Source organism: Sylvia atricapilla, chromosome 3, assembly GCF_009819655.1.
Source record: "Sylvia atricapilla isolate bSylAtr1 chromosome 3, bSylAtr1.pri, whole genome shotgun sequence".
Classification (NCBI taxonomy): domain Eukaryota; kingdom Metazoa; phylum Chordata; class Aves; order Passeriformes; family Sylviidae; genus Sylvia; species Sylvia atricapilla.
Window position 1 is genome coordinate 54,443,598 of NC_089142.1, and position 20,258 is coordinate 54,463,855.

General features: G+C 39.2%; 1 protein-coding gene across 1 annotated transcript in view; it reads left to right on the forward strand.

The window, feature by feature from the left end:
* The window catches only part of TMEM200A (transmembrane protein 200A), a 55,769-nt gene extending 35,908 nt beyond the window's left edge, over window positions 1-19,861 (forward strand). The window contains exon 2 of the mRNA XM_066315378.1: window positions 16,927-19,861. Within this exon, the coding sequence (XP_066171475.1) occupies window positions 16,943-18,418 (1,476 nt within the window). The 5' untranslated portion in view covers window positions 16,927-16,942 and the 3' untranslated portion in view covers window positions 18,419-19,861. The remainder of the gene's footprint in view (window positions 1-16,926) is intronic.
* Window positions 19,862-20,258: the final 397 nt, after the last annotated feature.

The following is a 20,258-nucleotide window of genomic DNA, read 5'->3' on the forward strand; positions in this document are numbered from 1 at the left end:
CAACATGTTCCTGGCCTTCTACTGAAAAAGTAATTAACTGGTGTCATTGTATTTCAGTCTTTCCCCTGCACTCTGAACTGAAAACTTGACAGTGAGCTGCTGACAGCTTCCTTTAGCTGCATTTTCAGCCTAATCTCCCTCTCCCCATTTCTTCATCCTGTGTTTTTTACACAGAGTTGGCAGTTTTGCAGTAGTTTCTTAAAGGAAAAAGAGTAACCAATACTGTGTCTGTCGTCATTCAGTAGTCTGCTAAGTTTTACCGACCCTTACTTTCTTTTCTCCTCAGCAATGTGTTCATAAATTTGGCCAAATGTTTAGACATACCAGACTGACTGATATCTACAAGTGCTCAGTGATTATTTGAGACGATTCTAAAGCCAGAAATGTAAATTTTACACTGACTGGAAAAACTTGACTATATTTTCTGTCATTTGGACTTTTAACTTCTTGTTGGAATCGTCTCTTAATTGTTTATGCTGTCTATATTTGTATCACAGATCAACAGTTTTTGACAAGGTGCCACAAATAATTATGGTTATGCATTCATTTTAGATTAAATGTGCCTAACTTTTAAGGGCTTCATTCTGAACATTATACTGGCTTTGTGTAAGTCAGGAGAATATTCGTTAAAACAGACTGATATTTATCTCTTTAATTAACAATAACTATATCCAGGCTAAAGCAAAGTAAGTAAAATATTAATGGCATGAGATGAGGTAGCAATAAAGTAAATGAGGAATTCAAGGAGCAAAAAAATTACTGCAAGACTTTGTGAAGAAATCACAACCTATCACTTGCTAATAATAGTTTGCATCTCCTCCTAAATTGTTACCTAGTATCAGTCAGTGTTGACATCTGTCAGGATCACATGAGTCAGCTGAGATCATGTTTTAAATTACATGGGCAATTACAAGGTAAGTCAAATATGTTAAAACACAGATATATAGGCTTTACAAATGGAGCGCACAGAAAATGCATAACACACCAGATAAGCCAGCATGCTATCAGCAACGCATCCATTAATAGGTCTTTAACTAGGGCACCATGCCTTAGCTAGCACTGCTGTTTATCATTCCTCATGTGCTAGAAATACTCTAATTTTCCTAAGGCCTGTTCCACAAGCCCTCTATTAGGAACTCAGTCTAACTGGAACAACTGAAGGGAGGTGGTTTTCTGCAAAATAGCAGGACAGGCGTATGCTGATCCATAGAGGTGAAATGAAGTAGGAGCAATTAAGCCATATTTCAGAGAACTTGGTCCTATAGATGAGCTGTGTATGTTTAAAATGTAGGGCAGCAGTATGGAGTGTAGGTGTCTGAGGTGAGGGAGGCAGACCTTTTAAGGGTCACAAGTTATGTGCTGTATGTGAAGTCCCTTGTGTGAACAACACTTGCACATTCTGGAAGCAAGTAGATGTGAGGAGGCAGCAGTTATTATGCTCTTTAACTGTCCTTCCTTCATGTACTACCAGGGAATTGTTTGGCTTTAACCCCCAGTAATGTTCACAGATTTTTGATGGTGAAAGAAAAAAGAGTTACTGTGCAAGTCATGTATCCTGTATAAGTGAATTCTGCTACCAAAGCTTAAGATTCAGTTCCATAAATTTGGCCCACAGTGTTTCAGCATGTCTTTCTCTTAGTGTCTCACTTTGCTCCCAAGTGGGTTCCTCCTGTTCATAAGTACCCTTAGTTTTGGGTACTGCAAAGAGAGTGATTATTAAAATGCAAGTGATAATAGAGCTGATTACAATTACAGAAGAAATTGTTTGTCATGGATAATTTGCATAACAGAAGTGGCTTCATATTCACATTTCTGTTGTTCTGCACATGTAAAATGTTAACCTCTGTCTTGAAACTGCTGCTCTTGTGTGTGCTTTGTAAACTTGAGTTTACCCATCAACAGGCTGAGTAGGCATCACACATCAGCGGCGTGGAATGCTTACAGGTTCTACTGATGCCCCCATGTGGATGTCTGACAGGATCATTCTAGCCTGCAGTTTAAGACATAATTGAGATTTACTGTTAATTTAATAATAATTTATTTCTCTGTCATCCATAAATGGACAAAAAAGTTTGACTATGTGGTATACCAGAAATATTTTTGAACTGTGCTTTCCATTCCCTCTGAAATAGTGTTTGACTATTCTTTTTTTGTATCTAGCATTTGAAACTATTGTTGACATACTGGAAATAGCATTGTACTAACCAGTTGGCTTATTTTTGTGGGATTCTTGAGATCCAAGAAAATTTTCACTCCATTATTAATGTCCTAATAATAGCTGTGATATAATGATAGCCTAATTGATTTGCTAACATAGAATAACCTAAACCTCATACACTGATTTTTCTGCCCCTGCGAACAAATATAATGGTATTGTAATTGAGAGTCCACCTTTACCTCTGAATCACCAAAAACTAGTGTTAAGATGCTGGAACTGTCTTTAAATGTGACAACTCAGGTACTGTAACCTTGCTAGCTATAGCAGCAGAGACCTTCGGAGGGGCTGATTTCTGTTGCTGCTTGGCAGAGTAGATTAACTTGCATGAAGGCCTTCGGTGTAAAAGACATCCTAATGCTGACCTGTGATTTCAGAAGAGATTTCAGAAGGAAATTACATACAAGGTGAGTGTAATCATAGCTCAGGGCCACAGTTGTGCTGTGGCAAATGTTTTTCTTGGTCATATAAACACTCACACCTTGTGGCTGCGGTGCTCAGGGACCTCAGATTCCAGTTCTCCTAAAGACCTTTTGCATGGACTGTACTAATGACATGGAAAAAAGTCTCCTGGTAGTGGAGGGGCCTGGCACTCAGGACACCTCAATTCCCAGACAAGTATCTTGGCCACCAGTTTAAAATTATGTTGCCAGGCTTAATGGACAAGTAGCAGGGCTAGGTCTGTGGTTTTCACAGTTAGTTTTTGGTCCTAGGTACATAAGATCTGTTGAGCACTTTACATAATTTTTGTATCTCTATCACATTTTATGAGATCTCTTCATACAACTGCATGGTATAGATAACCAAGTACTCTTCAGAGTTAGACTCTTGCATTATTTATGTTTAAAAAATTTGTGCTAGCTCTTTTGACAGTAAACACAGCATGCTAACTTCTGCTTCTTTGACTTCACATGTTTTATAGGACAGGAAGTATTTTCTAGGTCAGGGCAAAAGTATTGCTCAGACATCTTAGTTGTGGAGCAAATAGATTTGATTTCATATCTAATATGAGTGTTACTTAAGCCTTCTGTGAAATACCTACTCCATTTTATTCCTGGTACTATTTGATCTTACAGTCATTGGACTCATATGCAGTGGGAGATTACAGTTGTTAGAACCTGCAAGTTAACTTGGTTAACTGAGCATGTAGTGCAGATAAGGACATTTGTCTGATGTTTGGTCTTGGGAGCTGCTTGCTTCCTACATTAGGTGTGTGTGTGGGCTGGAGATTTTGCCTCTGATTAAATCAACTAACATATTGCTAGTTAAGCTGGATGATTTGTGAGTGTAAAATGGTGCCAGAGCCCAGCGTTGCTGTGCTTTTACCTCCACATCAAGTGTCAGTCACTGTCTTATTCGAAATTTTGTTTGTAAGAACTGAAGAACCAGCAATCCTAGTGCTTGAAAATTAAGGTATTTCCTAACATTTCCAATCTTGTTTCATGTTGTTTTTTATTAGGAAACATAAAGTTTCTATGAGTTTGTCTGGTTTGCTGAGCTGTGGAGTGTTCAGTCATGCTTTTGATTTGCAGTAGATGACAGAGAACATATCTTCTACTCTGCTTTTGCACAGTCTTTCAGAAATATCTAGAGACCTTTAGAAAATTTATTTCATCACTTGTAGTTGATAACTGGTCTCTGATCTGCATTGTGTGAGCTTGCTTCAGAATTTAGATAAATTCTGAGCATTTTGAATTTCAGTTGTAGGGTTGATAGGCTATATTATAATAATATAGCCTATTATTATACTATAGTATATTATTATACTATAGTATAATATAGGCTATTACCTCAAATTTTTCACTTTCTTCTAAAAGAAGCTCCTTTTCTTTCTTGGTGATGTCTAAAAGATAAAAGTTAAAAAAAGCCCCAAATTAAAACAAATGCATAAATATCCTTATGCTTATTTTAAACATTTTAAATTGGGTTGTGCTTATAAAGTGATTATTTTCAATAAAATGCTTTACTTTCTGTTGTTACTGAAAGTGGCAGACTGCATGGTATAAAAGGATTAAAATAGTCTACTTCTCTCACCTGTAGACATACATAAACCAGGATTTCTATTTACTGAATATGAACACTGATACTCTGAATGGACAGAAGTATCTAAAATAATTACGAATATTTGGCTAAATAGCCAGTATCTGCTTCCATTTGTAGTACTGATTTTCACTAGAAAATGGGTTTATACAAGCTAAAGTTCTAAAATAGCTTGAAAACAGATTTTGTCACTTCAGTCATTAAGGTTAGTTATCACCTTGCTTGTTTTAGGCTAAAAAAGTTCTAGCTCTTTTTTAGTGGAAAACTCTGACAAACTAGATAATGAAAGCAAATAAAGGCAACAGTAAAACCTTGTTATGCAATTTTTAGTTTTCTGTGTCCATATTCTGAGAATTTTTTTTTTTAACTTCTAGGAAGAAAATTAAAAAGCTTTATTAATCAATCACATTTTAAACAACTTCTCTTCAAACCTTATAAAGCTACTTGCCATTTTTGTTTCCCCATTCTTTTTTTAGCTCTTTCCTTTTTGCTGTAGTTCGGTAATAGATTTTGGAACAAGATGTGATGTATCTCTGCACAGGAAGTGGAAATTTTTATGCCTAAATAAAGAAGTCATAGGTGCACACTTCTGAAAACAAGTTATAGCTCTGAATTTACTGATAATTTAAAGCAGTAGATACAGAGGTTATGTAAGCATTCCACAAATAAGTACATCCAGTGCCTGAGATCTTGTATTTCTTCAGTTCATCATCTAGGACTTTAACTAAAATGGTACAGATATAGAGAGACAGACAGCTGGGAATTCAGGACATCACACATGACAGTGGTAGGACAGGTGGGTTTACACTGTGTGAGACAAGTGTTTTGTGACCTGAGAACATGTTTGGTTCACTGTGTAATGACTGGGAAGCTATTCTAGACATAGGAGACCTGGCAGCAACCTCATGTTTCGTGAGTTTTTCACTGGTAAAATCCACGACTTCTCTAGACTCACACCTGATCTACTGCAGTGTGCCAGTAGACATAGTTGTGGATGGAACAAGTTTAAAAGTGAGTTCAACTGGGCCAGGCAAAAGTTGGCAGACCAAATCTAGGCCAAGTCATAGAGCAGCGTCTTGAAAACAAAATATAGAAACTCAGGTTCCTTCTGTCCTTCTTTGATGTGTGTTCTGTGCTTTTGTGAGTAGCTAACGAGCTCTGTGTAATGCTGACAATATTGAATGTTGCTGATTTTGCACAGCATTACAATGTATGACCCACTGAAAGGATCAGGTTGAAGGAGAAATAATATCAAAGAGGATAAGCAGCTCAGGCATTCATCTTTATACAGTATTGCTGGGTGTTCACCTTACATTTGACCTTGGCATGATAGTTGGAATAATAAATGTATATGGCAGGTATGGTAAGTGAGGAAGTAATTCAAAGGGGATTTTTTTTTTGCTGTAATTCAAAGTATGGAGTCAAAGCATTCCCCAAATCTGAGTAACAGCCACCCTCACCCTACAGTTATATTTATCAGTATTTCTAAGTTTGCAATTTTTAGTTCAAATTCCCTAGTTATTGCTTTATTATCTCACATTAGTTTAGAGCCAAAAAAAAGCCCAGGTAGTTTCACAATAATAAAGTGTGAAGAAAGATGTTTGCAGACTGGAGCAAGTTCAGCATGGGGCCCCAGGGAGGCTAGGACCTGAAGCTGTGTTCTGAGAACAGGCTGGGCTGAGAAGAGGTGGCTTTGGGAGGACAAAGCAGCAGCCTACAGAGGGGGATGGTCAAGAAGCCCAGAACCAAGCAGATGGTCTTAGGACATGAGACAATGACACACACTGGAGGTGCAGGCTGGATAAAGGGCGAAACTTTCTCCTCCTGAAGCAGAGAAAAAGATTTTTACAGGAAAGAGAAGGTTGTATTAACTGCCAACAGAAACTGAATCATTGTGAAGACTTGGGTATTGATCAGTTTTATCTCTGTAAGAAAGGTGTGGTCCCTGTCCAGTTGAGGGAATTACTTAATAGTAATTAAGTATAACTTTATTAGACTAGTTTAGTGGCTTGGTATAGGTTTCATTTCCTGCCCCCACTCCTCATATAATAGTGGAGGGTCAAGGCTTTCTGTTTTGTTAATTGCTGTGATTTGGTGTAATTTTATAACCTTTCCACTGAGTTGTTATGCAGACAGTGTAAGAGCTTGAGGAAAGCCAGGTTAGGTTACTCACAGGCATACTTGTACTTTCCTTACTTTAGTACAAGGCGGTAGTAGACTGTTCTAATGATCATGATTGAGAGTGCCATGGTGCAGGTTCACTAATGAAAGAGAATGAATTTGAGTTTTGATGTTTGATATATTGATGTTTGATATATCCACTGTGGATTCAACGTGTCCCCTTCAAATACCTGCCACAAATGAAATTTTCATCCAAGTCGCTTGGATAGAAAGGAACTGTGACTCTTTGTACAATGCCAAGGTACCTCTTCGTGTGTGCTTCAAAATGACACAGTATAGTTATAAAAATATGTATAAAAATGAGATCTCATAACTCTCATTAAAGCCTGGACTTGTTTTTTAAAAAATCATTTTCCCTTCTTAGTTTGTTTGAGTTCCCAAATTTGTACAATATGACAATGAAAAAGGTTTTGATGTGCCATGCTGAGTTGTCTTTTACAGATTCTGCAGAGGTAACTGCTGGGCTCCTGTAGTCTTGCTTCAACCAGTACAGTGCAGATTTGAAAACCACTGCCAGATCTAGATTTTAAAATAACTGGATCACCGTCAGACTTCAGATTTCCCAACAGATGTGTCTTTAATAGCAGGCTTTTATTTTTCAGTTATGATTGCAAAGATTTGACTGCTTAACATGGTACTATTGTAAAGCAAATACAGACTGTTTGATACAGCTGCATGGTCTGCCAACATCAAGGGAACATCATCGTTTAATGTCTGCAATGGACTTTCTGCTTATTGCTGCCACTTGGACACCCAGGTGCTCTTGTCTTGCCTAACCTATGGGCACCTTGCCTTTCCTTCTTTTGTGCTGTGAAACTGCTTCCACAATTTGGCCTGCTTCCACAAGCTGATTGGCAACCAGGAGGTTAAAAGGACGTGATTAATCCGTAAGCTTATCCCTTTACAGCCTAGAAGAGACACCATTAAAGGGAATTTGAACCCAAATGGGTTGGATTCACCTGGAAATTTCAAAGCTTTAATGTTTTAAATGTCACATCCTTGGCTTTTGCTAGCATAACTTTGAAATACCAGCTGAAGTTACAAAGATTTTTAGTACCACAGCCACAAGCTTCTTCTCACTATTATCAATTAAAGCACACTTAGAATACCCAATAATCATGAATGCCAAAGATGATTTTTGCTTGTTTTGTTTTTTAATCTGTTCAGCCAGGTCATGTTTTGATGAATGAATTGGAGAAGGGAGATGCATCTAGAGTGATCCTATTGGTGTGCTGGGGCTGTTGGAAGGGGCTGCTTGTTAAACTCTGCTAAATAAAAACTGCTGCTAAATAAAATTGTAATTTGAGATGGATTTCTCTGCTTTTTGTGGAACTGCTGTCTGTTTGGCTATTGCTTTCTTATCTCTACCTGAATCATTAATCACTTTGGGCCTATAAAGTTGGGTGCTTTTACCCTTGGAATAGGACAGATCGTACTAGATGACAGCTTCTGTGCACAGATAGCATATTGATATGTATACACTGTTCATCAGGAGAAAGTATAGATGTGTTAAATACAGCTTAATATTAATTTGTTTACTCAGTTATGTCTTAATTTCTTGTATGATTTTGTCATTTGCATTATTGGTAATGAGAAACATTTTATGAGTAAACAGTCTGTCAGTTCCTTCATATCTGAATTTCTCTAGATTTATCAAATGTGAAAGAAACATTCCCTGATATTAAAATTTGTATTCTTGTTAAAATTTGAAATTTAGTAACTTAAATGATAACAAGTAGATACTGTTGGGAAATAAATTTCCTAATAAGCTGAAATAGTCAGGTAGGAAATGCTACAGTAATAGAAATCAGATTGTGTCACATGCTACTTCTTACTGCAGTAATGTTTAATTTTTTGCTGATACACAAGAACTGAACTTTTCAGAAAGCTTTACATCAAGTTAAACTACAGGGAAATAGCATGTACAGTTCTGATAATTTCACATAATTTGCAGTCATCTTTCAAAGAATAAATGAGAATAAAAATATTTTTGCAAGCAAGATTATCATGCAAAGATTTTAAATAGTAAGGGACACTGAAATGTATCTAGAATAAAACATAATATTAAAGAAAAAAGATACTGGACATCTTTAGCTTGCTTCCCATCTTTGCTGGGAAGAATTTAAAATTGTGTAAGATGTCTGTATAATTCAAATTATTATGCATGTATTCAAAAGACTAAGTTGTTGGTAGAAGTAATAACTTACATAGTACCAAAACAGTTGAAAAAATTAGATAAGGCAGTAGATTTTAGGTATTTAAAGTAGAAGCCTTGAGCGTTAAAGCCTACTGCAAGTTGAGAGTTGGTAATAGTTGCTGAGGGATTAATTAGATTTTTAATAGTTAAGTCATCTCTGAAAAAAAAAAATTACTTGGCAGCAGTACAGTTGTGGTGAAGCTAGTCATTAGGTAGGAAAGATGGGTATTAAGGTGGTGGCTTCTTAGGTCAAAGAGAGAAATAAATAGTAGTGGAACAAAAAGTTAGTTGAAACTACTAGAACATGCTCTGCAGCTACTAGTCTAGCTAGTTCTCATGTCACCTCTCCTCGCTTCCTTTATCTAGGCTGGCAAATGTGTCTGTATGTCAGTCATATGTCTGTTAAGTCAAGTGAGATAGGAGTAATGGTTATGGCATAAATACACCCTATTTCTGTCTGATCATCAGGGATAAGCCTGATGTACTGGTAGAAGAGAAGGATTCTCATCCACCTGCACTAAACTACAGTTTGTCTATGATAATTTACCTGGCCTTACCTTGAGTCAGAGGGTGAATCTACCATTTCTTTGTTGATTGTTTGACCATCTGACTTTTTAGGAAAATATATTTAGCTTGGCAAATGCAAGTCTCATGGTTACTCACAGCATACTATTCTGTGAAAGCTGTTTCTACCCTCTTTCCTAAGTTTTCTTTATCACTGCTTTTCCTTGAGCATCAGAACAGCCTTTCCCAATATGGAAAGGTGATAAAGGAGAATCCCTTCCAGCCTCTGTGGCAGCCTCAGCCTTTATTGCCAGTGTAATATAACGAAAAAGCCATGGCTCCTTATCTACACATACTTTTGCAGATGTTACTGAATTGGGTTTTGTGGCAAATATTGGTGGAGGGGGATGCAGGGGTGGTTTCTGTGGGAAGCCTCTGAAGGCTTCCTCTTTGTCCAGTAGACACACCAGTCAGCTCCAAGATGTACACACCACTGGCCAGTGCTGAGACCATCAGCAATGGTGGTAGCACCTCTGGGATGACAGGTTTAAGAAGGGAAAAAAAAGACAACTGCAGCCAGAGGACTGAGACTGTGTAAGAAGAACAACCCTGCAGACCCGAAGGTCAGTGAAGGAGGGGGAGGTGGCACTTCAGATGACAGAGCCAAGATTCCCCTCCATCCTTTGAAGACCATAGTGAGGTGGGATGTTTCCCTGCAGCACATGGAAGTCCACAGGGGAGTAGAGATACACCTGAAGCAGATGGATGCTCAAAGGAGGCTGTGACCTTGTGGGAAGCCCATGCTGGAGCAGGCTCCTGGCAGGAGTTGTGGTGGTCCCATGGAGAGAGGAGCCCATGCTGGAGTTTTGCTGTGAGTTGTGGCTCCTTGCTGGTCCCATGCTGGAGCCATCTGTACCTGAAGGAATACATTCCCTGAGAGGGACCACACACTGGAACAGAGTGTGAGGAGTCCTCCCCTCGAGGAGGAAGCAGCAGTAGCAGAGATAATGTGTGTTGAAGTGACTGCAACCCCCATCCCCTGGCCCCCTACACTGCTGTGGGGAGGAGGTGAAGTATACAGGGAGGGAAGCTGAGCTCAAGAAGAAGGGAGAAGTGTGGGAGGGGAAGTGTTTTTAAGATTTTTTTTTTTAGTCATCTTGCACAGATTTGGTTGATAATAAATCAAACTAATTTCCCCAGGTTGAGTCTCTTTAGCCCATGATAGCCATGGGTAAATGAACTCTTCTGAGTCCACAGGCCTTTTGTTATATTTTCTCTCCCCCATCCAGTTTGGAGGGCAATGACAGAGCACCTTTGTGGGGGACCTGGCATCCTCACCACATTTATCCTTTCCCTTTGTCTCCATTACTCTGCATGGCTCATTGCCGGTAGTTTCTGCTGAAGGGGCCATCCTTTCTTCATACTAAGGGAGCACATAGCAACTTGCTGCTGAATTTTTTTAAGGCATCTCCAGATGCAGAGGACTGTGTTTAGCCTGTGTCCTGGATGAAAGGCCAGGTACATCTTGCTAGTGATCATTGAAGAGGCTACCGGTGAATTGTCAAGAACCTGAATCATTCTTTGTGCAAATAATGCCAAGAGAGTGAGAGTGATCAGCAGCTGCTTCACAGGATCTCTGCCAAGATGGGCTTTTCTTGGATGATCTTTGAGTGGCTGACAAGGTCTAGTGTCAAAGCTGCTCTGTAACAACAGCATAAATCAAAGTTAAGCTAAATGTAGATGTAAACGTGGGCCACTGCTTCTTTCAGGACTAACCCCTAAGCTGTCCAGGGCTTTGGAGCTGATGTTCTCACTGAAAATGAAGCAAATGGAGCAGTCATTCCATTTGCAGTCACTCCAAGTTAGAGGGCTGCTCAACAGTTATTTTTCAAAAGGAGCTTGGCAACTCTGGTGCTTTTATATCAGCAAGCTGGTTGTGTTTTATAAAAATAATTACATGTCTGTCCCTTTCTTTTTGTTCTGTATTCCACATGCATTTTACCATTACTTGTTTCCTTGCAGAGCCAACATGTATCATTCACAGTGCCACCAAAGAGGTGCTGTCTGAGCTCTTAATCGTTATTTATCTCGGAGTAAAAGTCCAAGTCTTTGCTTGTTTAGAACTTTGAATTCAGACTTCACAGTAAAACTAAAAATAATCACTGTACTAAGTTAAATAAGAGAATCACAGGATCACAGAATCACTAGGCTGGAAGAGACCTTCAATTTTCAAGTCCAACCCAGCCCTAACACCTCAACTAAACCATGGCACCAAGTGCCACAGAGAGTCTTTTTTTAAACGCATCCAGGGATGGTGACTCCACCACCTCCCCAGGCAGACAATTCTAGTACTTTATCACTCTTTCTGTAAAAAAACTTTTTCCTAGCATCCAACCTATACCTCCCTTGGCACAGCTTAAGTCTGTGTCCTCTCATTCTTTCAGCTGCTGCCTGGAGAGAGACCAACCCCCACTTGACTACATCCTTCAGGAAGTTGTAGAGAGTGATAAGGTCACATCTGGGTCTCCTTTTCTCCAGGCTAAACAATCCTAGCTCTCTCAGTTGTTCCTCACAGGGTTTGTGTTCCCAGACCCTCACCAGCCCCGTTGCCTCCTCTGGACATGCTCAAGGGTCTCAAACTCCTTCCTAAACTGAGGTGCCAGAACTGGACACAGCACTCGAGGTGGGGCCTCACCAGTGCCCAGGACAGGGGAAGAATGTGTGGCCAGCAGGAGCAGGGAGGTCATTCCTGATCCAGGCCAGGATGTCACTGGCCTTCTTGGCCACCAGGGCACACTGCTGGCTCCTGTTCAGCTGCTGTCACCAGCACCCCCAGGTCCTTTTCTGCCTGGGCACTGTCCAGCCACACCATCCCCAGCCTATAATGCTGCAGGCTATAACACTCCATCCAAACATTCCAGGTCTCTCTGCAGAGCCCTCTAGATTTATGAACATCCAAGCAGTTCCTAAACTGCCTCTTTTCTGCTGTATTAAAGTTCCCAGCCAATGTCTGGTAGGTTAAACTCACCTACAAGAACAAGGGCTTGTTGTAGTCAAGATGACCACAGCACTCTGAAAGTGTTTCATTAAAAACATCAGAGGGCTCCAAGCATCAGCACCATGTAACCTAGAAGTCTTTCATACCTTTTCTATGTAGCAATCCTACAGGCAGCTCCACACAGCTCCAGCTCTTTCTCCTTCTCTCTTCCTGCTGCTGTTCTAGCTTGCTGCTTCCTGTCCCTAGCATGGCCACCTAACCCTGTCTAGCCCTTGTAAAGTAGCTTACCCTAGCTATCCCTCACATAACCTCCTGTCCCTTCCTCCCCACTGCACAGCCAGCAAACTCCAACTAACTCACTACCAGCTTACTCACTCTTTTATCACACCCAGCTCTAAGGTCAGAGCTGTTCTCACTCTTTGGTAATTAACACAGCTTCAGTCTATCAGAGGCAGGATTGCCTTTAGCACTATCTCTATCTGTCATCCCACAAGGGCTGGTGATCGTGAAACATTCTCCAGCTGATTACAGAATTAATTTTTTTCCTCTTCTTCTTGGTTGGGTGGACATTAACAGACCCCCAGTAGGATGCCAGCCTTGTTGGCCTTCCCCTTGTTACCTATAGGCATTCAACTTGATCATCAATAGTTTCAATACGCAAAGCCTCAAAAGCCTCCCTGATATAAAGGGCCACCCCACCACCTCTTCTCCCTTTCCTGTCTCTTCTGAAGAGTTTGTAACCATTCAGTGAAGCTCTCCATGACCTCCAGCTCTTCCTATTTGTTACCCATGCTGCATACATTGGTATACATGCACCTCAGCTGGGCTACTGATTTCACTCCTAACTCAGGCTTACCACCCTTGGGCCTGCTTCCAGGCAGCCTAGCTGCATCCCCTTCTCCCTTCAAACCTAGTTTAAAGGCCTCTCAACAAGGTCTGTCAGCATATGAGCTAAGCAATGGAGCCCATCCAGTTCCAGCAGACCAGGTACCATAAAAGTTGCCCTATGATCAAATAACCCAAAATTCTGCTGATAACACCAACCCTTGAGCCACTTGTTGGTAATATGGGCTCTCTATTCCTTTAATTGTTTTTCTCTGCCACCAAAGGGACTGAGCAGAACACTACCTGTGCTCCTGCCCTATCAACTACTTGACCCAGTACCTGAAAGTCCCCTCCTCTTTTCAATCTCATTACTGCCAGCTTGGAGTATCAGCAGTGGGTAATAATCACAGGGCTGAATCAGCCCAGGAAGTCTCACAGTGATATCCCATATCTGGGCCCCAGAAAGACAACAGATCTTCCTGTGGGATGGGTCCACTGGTCATATGGGGCCCTCTGCTCCCCTCGGAAGGGAGTCACCTGCCACAGCTATTCTTCTTTTATTTTTAACGTTAGAGGTGGTGGTGTCTGACAGATGAAATCTAATTGGGAGGCTCACTGGGCAGATAATTTTCTTCTGCATCCTCTGGCTGATCCCTAGATCCAGGGTCTCATACCTATTCTGAAGTGGCACCTGGGTAGGTGATGGAGGTCAGAAGGAATTTTTATTACCTCCCCAAGGAGGGACCCATTTCTACTCCTCTTCATCCACCAGGTGTCCTCCTATTGCCTGACGGTGGGAGGCGTGGGAGTCCTCTGACTCCTGGTGGGCCTCCCTCAAGGATGGCAGGGTGGAACTCCACCAATCTATTTCTATTTTAAGCAGCATTTAATGAGCTGCACTCAAATTATGCCTGGTATGTGACAAAACTAAACAGATTGTAGAATAAATAATATGTATCTACAACATCTATTATAAATACAATATTTTATAAAATATGGTTTTCATCTTAGTATGCACTTCATTGTAATTGGTTTGGTAAAGCTGTCAGCATGAAGTGAAACCATCTCATACCCTTATGTATTTTAACACTATTGATTTTATTAGATGCAGAAGAGATCAAAATTACAAATTATTACTTACAAATTTGATTGTGATTTTTTCTGTGAAAGAAAGTACAATAAAATTGATGTGAACTCAAGAAATAGGAAAGAGACTCTTCCTATGTACAAAATAAGCTTGTATCTTTTGGCAGCCAGACTTTTTTCTCCACTGAGCCAAATTTCTGATGCAGTTAAAAGGAGCAGAGGAATGTGTTCCCCTGAAATCACAGAATCATAGAATGGTTTGGAACCCAGCTGTGTGCCTTGAGAGATCTTGCTTTCTCTCTCACTTGCAGAAATCTCAATTTCTGTCCTTCAGGTAATAGGTAATAATGAAACTGAGATATGTTTTCCCAGTTTCTTCAAAATTTGCAAATGAGAACTTTCTACAGAAAGATACCCCAAGATGAAATTCTTAAGCATGTTTTTATTTGGTCTACTTTTTGGTGTTAGAGGGGAGATCTTGCTAGAGGTTTGTTTAAAATATTTAGCAAATAAATGTAGACTTATTCTGTTCACCCTTTGGTGCAATTCAGGTAGCTGTGATAAGCACAGAACAGTACACAAAATAACAAATCCTGCCTGCCAGGCACAGTGTGGATTTAGCACTAAACTGCTGTACCTGTGCTCTTCCTTGGCAGCCTGAGAAGGAACAAAGTGGGTTTGTATGTGCCTGTAAAATACCACATGAATATGGAAACTCCTTGTTTGCCACAAAGGTCTGGCAATTGTAAAAGATTAACGGAACAAAGTAGATTATAGCTAAATGATTTTACATTTCAGTAAAGATGTGCTCTAATTGTCTTAATTTATTTCACAGAGAAAACTAATTAATTTAATTGAGTCATGACAAAATACAACATCTTTTATAATGACTAAGTCCTGTTAATTTCTGTCCAGACATTCAAAACTTTGTTCTTCAGAATAATGAACTGTTGTTTTGGCAGAAACCCCTAAACATGTAAGCACGTGAGAAAGTTTGAAGGACTATCAATGTCAAATAAGTTTATTTGGGGTATTTTAAAATTGTTATCTTAAAAAAAAAATCTTTATGAAGCATCCAAGACATTAATTTGCACTGAAGTATGGAAGTTGTCCAGGTAGCATCAAAAAGGAAATAATTACAAAGTCTGAAAATTCCTAGAGAGATTCTGAACATGAAACCTGAGAGTAGAAGTGAAATTTCTGAGATTTTTGGAATAAAGTTGTGATTTCTTTTGCAAAAATTAGAAAAATGCAGTATACTTAGCAGCCTAGATCTTTTTAAGTCTTTCCTTCATAAAGGGCATAAGGAAGCCTTTCCTTCATAAAGTCTTTCCTTCATTAGGTTTCCCAGAGAGAGAAGAAACCCTCTGTCCTTTAACAGTGAGAGTGCAAGGAGGGAGTTCAAGTTGTTAGTCTTTGTCTGTCATCTGAATTACTGTTTCAAATTTCTTTCCATTTGGCCACCTATTTCAAATGCCTTATTAATTTCAGAATCCAGTTAATATTTGGTGGTTTGGGCTGATTGCTCTTTGTAGATGTACTTATGTGACACCTGCTTACAGCATTGGAAATCTGTGATAGTGTCATATCGTAACAGAGTGTGTCTGTTTCTCCTAACACAAGAGATCTAATATTTTTCCCCAGAGGTACACTGCTAAAATTTGAAACAAAATTACAGGTTTGAGAGATCTGATGAAAATCACTGCCTATAAATTGCAAGCAGTCACCAATTTGCTTTACCTCTGCTTTTCAGCACCTCTCTTTGTTCATTCAGTCCCACTTTGGTTTTGCTTCTTAACTCACCCCCAACTTTGACATAGAGCCTTTTCCTCTGCTGTCAGCCTTCCTTTATCTGTGAGCATAATAACACCACCAAAAAGGACAATTTTTTCATACATAACTTAAAGTATCTTAATTTTACTCTATAATATCATCTCACATTAACTCGAATACTAGTTAATTAAGCACAGAAGTGATTTTTGAGTCAAAAATGCCTTGTAAAATAGAATTATCCTGAACTGTGTTGTTTCGTTTGTTACTTTTGCTCATAAAAACTATTAAAGATGACTCTTTTAAACCCTTGCTGGTTAATGTTTCTGGTGTAATAGGCAACCAGGTACCAAAGTCTAAAATGAAATAAAACTTCCTCATAAAATGAAAAAAATTTGAAATTATTAATTTGAAATGTATGAAACTTTCCTGTCTGATAAAACTTAATGGAGGTTTTTGACCTGTACTCCAAGAGGAACAAACAAGGCGGCAAAAATATCTAGATATGTGAGGATCAGTGTTATTACGAAAGGCAGAAATGATTCTCTAGCTGAGACTCAGGAAATCTGAATAGACTTAATAAAATCTTTTTTAAGTCCTGGAATAAGTATGTATGAATATATGAATCTATCAGGAAAGATCTCATGAAGGGGAAATGTAGAATGAAGTGTATTCAGTCACTGTGTCTCAGAAGTTTTAAAAAGAGCTAGTAGCTCAAGTGCTAAATTTATCAACAAGGTAATAATATATTATTGACTTTGCTGCAGACCAGTCCAGAGGTAAATTGTCTGTCAAGACTTCTGGATATTTTATCTTTAGTCCTGATAAATCACCACTAAGAGCACTAGGTTTACTGTCTGTATTACTGATGGAAGCTTTATTATCTATTTAGAGTAAAAAAGGACTTCTGGAAAATAATTTTTTAGGCTACTTTGTGAATCTCAGAACTGTTACTATGTCACAACTGGAGCTAGAGTAGTAGCTTTTCTTATAGTCAGGAGTGTTCTAATTATCAAGAAGTACTTGCATATTAACAAAAAGCTATTTATATTTGTAGAGACAACCTTTGCTTGCCTCAACAATTCTGTTTTTTTCTTTTTTTTCCTCCAGGGCACAATATAGAACTATGATAGCAACCGGAGGAGTCATTACAGGACTGGCTGCCTTAAAAAGGCAAGACTCTGCCAGATCTCAGCAACATGTAAATCTTGCTGGAGTACCAGTTCCTGAGGAGAAGAAACCAGTTAGACGCCGGCCCAGGACAGACGTAGTAATTGTCAGGGGCAAAATCCGTCTCTATTCTCCGTCAGGATTCTTTCTTGTTTTGGGAGTGCTTATCGCATTCTTTGGAATTGCAATGGCCATCCTTGGATACTGGCCCCAGAAGGAACAGCTGTTAGGAGCTGAAGATAATCCATCTGTAAATGAGACCCAGACCCCAAAAAGCCAAGGAAGCATTTTACTTCGCTTCTTTGAACAGCACATGCACTCGGATAAGATGAAAATGCTGGGCCCTTTCACTATGGGCATTGGAATCTTCATTTTTATTTGTGCAAATGCCATTCTGCATGAAAACCGTGACAAAGAAACAAAAATAATACACATGAGAGACATATACTCCACTGTAATAGACATCCACACCCTGAGGATCAGGGAACAAAAGCAGCTGAGTGCTGCCTTCACTGGCTTGTTGGGGGAAGGAGAGCTCAGGCACAGCGGGAGCTCCTGTGCATCACGGCTGGCTGCAAACACGGTTGCGCCTTTCTCTGGCTTCAAGAGTAATCTTAAAATGGATAGTTCTGCTGAAGAAGATGAGGTTACCCTCAATGAAGATAGGACCACTAGTAGCCTCCTGCCACCTCTGCTGGCTGAGCAGCCTGGTTCGGTCTTTGGACTTTACCCTCACTCCAGCAAGGTTTCAGATGACAAAAACAGTAACTCTATAAAGTGTGAAACAAAATCCATTGTATCTTCTTCCATTAGTGCTTTCACACTGCCAGTAATTAAACTGAATAACTGTGTTATTGATGAACCCAGTATAGACAACATAACTGAGGACTCAGAGATCACCAGGAGTCAGTCTAGAAACCTGTCAATGGATTCTCTGGCCATTCCACTACCTGATACCAATGAATCCTACAGACCAGCTGCTTCCATGCTTCCACGACACAATTCATTTGTGGACACTCCATCTGATCCGTTCAAATCTTCTATGACTCTTGGACCAAGCACAGGAAAGCTTTTATCTCCTGGTGCTGCCAGGAAGCAGTTTGGTTCCAACACATCTTTGCATCTTTTGACTTCCCATTCTAAGTCCCTGGATTTGGACAGGGGTCCATCTACGCTCACTGTCCAAGCTGAACAAAGGAAACACCCCAGCTGGCCCAGACTGGATCGGAGCAACAGTAAAGGCTATATGAAACTAGAAAACAAGGAGGACCCAATGGATAGGTTACTTGTGCCACAAGCAGCAGTCAAGAAAGACTTTACTAATAAGGAAAAGCTTCTTATGATATCAAGATCTCATAATAATTTGAGTTTTGAACACGATGAGTTTTTGAGTAACAACCTGAAGCGAGGAACTTCTGAAACAAGATTTTAATGTTAAATTGCAATTTAGACGGTGTCATACAGTATTTTTTAAAAAAGCATTTTGACAAGTGTTTCCTTTTCAGTGAGACTGTACAAACCTGTTCTTAACCAAATGCTTAATAGCCCATTAAAATTGGCTTGTGCAAACAGACGTCTTTGCCTTGTAATACCAAGAGTTTCTTGTCTTGGTAACACTCGGCTGCAATACTGTACATTATCATTGCTAGGACAGTTTTGTTATGACTGATTCCAATTATTCCCAAGTCACTATCTCTTTTGTTCTATATAAGCATGTTACTTTTCACCCGTTTGGCTCCAGGAGACTGCATTAGGAAAAAAGCTCAGTAAGTTCTCTTGATTTAAAGACTGCAAGAGACTGAAAGCTGTGGTCTTGTGGTCAAAAATGGGAAATGAGCAGGAGCACATACTGGAATTGTCAAATCCAGGCCTTTATTCCTAGGTGTTGTCTTTCACATGCAGTACATCTCAGTAACTGAAGCCTTGCCATTGTCATTGTGAGAAACTTGTTTACATCCTGGGGTGGGTGGATAGAAAAGAGTGGATATATTAAAACCATTTTTTGTAAATTCACTGTAATTGATCAAGCTGAATACCAGTGTTGTGAATTATTAACTATGCTTTGTACAATAATCTTTCTACATCCACTGTAATTCAATCCAGAATGTAATTCTGGAAAAGCATATATAAAGTAAGAAATCTGAATTTTTTTCTGGGATTAAGTCTCTAAACCACTTTGATTGGCAGCTGTTTTAGAATCAAAATAGATTCAATTAAAATTTTAGAAAGATGATGAATGCCAACAGGATTTTAGAAACGTGGTTTATAATAAGATGATATTGTAACTTGCATCTGAAGACAATAATGGAGACTGAATATATTGCCTCTCATTACAGTAACAAGATGCTAAATAACTAGATCTCTATGTTCAGAATACTGATACAAAGCATGCAATTCAATACGTATACTAACATAGTATGAAAGACCTTTGCCTAAATTTTGATTTATATATTCCACATAATTATTGGTGTGATAGTTTGCCGAAGAGTTAGCTGTGTCAATTTGCATTACAAGATTTTGCAAAAGGAATTGACATTTAAAACAATGTTTTTCTCAGCAAAGCAAGCTTCACAGTTGACAGTTGTAGGCTATTGCTAAAGAAAAGGAGAATTGGAATGTGCATATCAGGTTTTCATGTATTTCATTGCTGTTTAGGCCATGATCCTGCCATTACAGCCATGCTAGAGAATGTCCCTTCAAAGCTGCAAGGCTCACCCAACAGGATGTTGGTCTTAATTGGTTGGATTGGATATATTCACTTACCCTAAATACTCAGGAATTATTTTTAATGGCTTTTCCCAAAAATAATCAAGCTTGTTAAAATGTTGTAATTTCTCAATTACAGATTGAGAAATTAGATTATGAAAGATTGAGGATAAAAAAACCCTCTCTTTTGATGTGGTTTGTTTTTTTTTTTAATATTCAGCTCCGTATTTCAACTGCGCAATGTTTATGTATCAGGAGCATTACTTGCTCAGTGAGTTGAGGCATAGTGTTAACTGTTAGAACCTCAAGCCTATATATTGTAACAGAGTTGGCTAAATATTTTGCTATGAAGCTTTTAATAACTCACTGGTTTGTGTTCTTAAGACATTTGCTATTTTTTGCAATAAAATGTCTCTCTACACATATCCATTGTAAGACCTGTTTTTTCCTCTGTGGTCTCCAATCTTACATATCAAAGTATAATTGTGCATCATAACACTGTACAAAACATTGTGCTTAAATTATTAGCATGCCACAAGATATTTCTTCATGACTAATTGATTTCT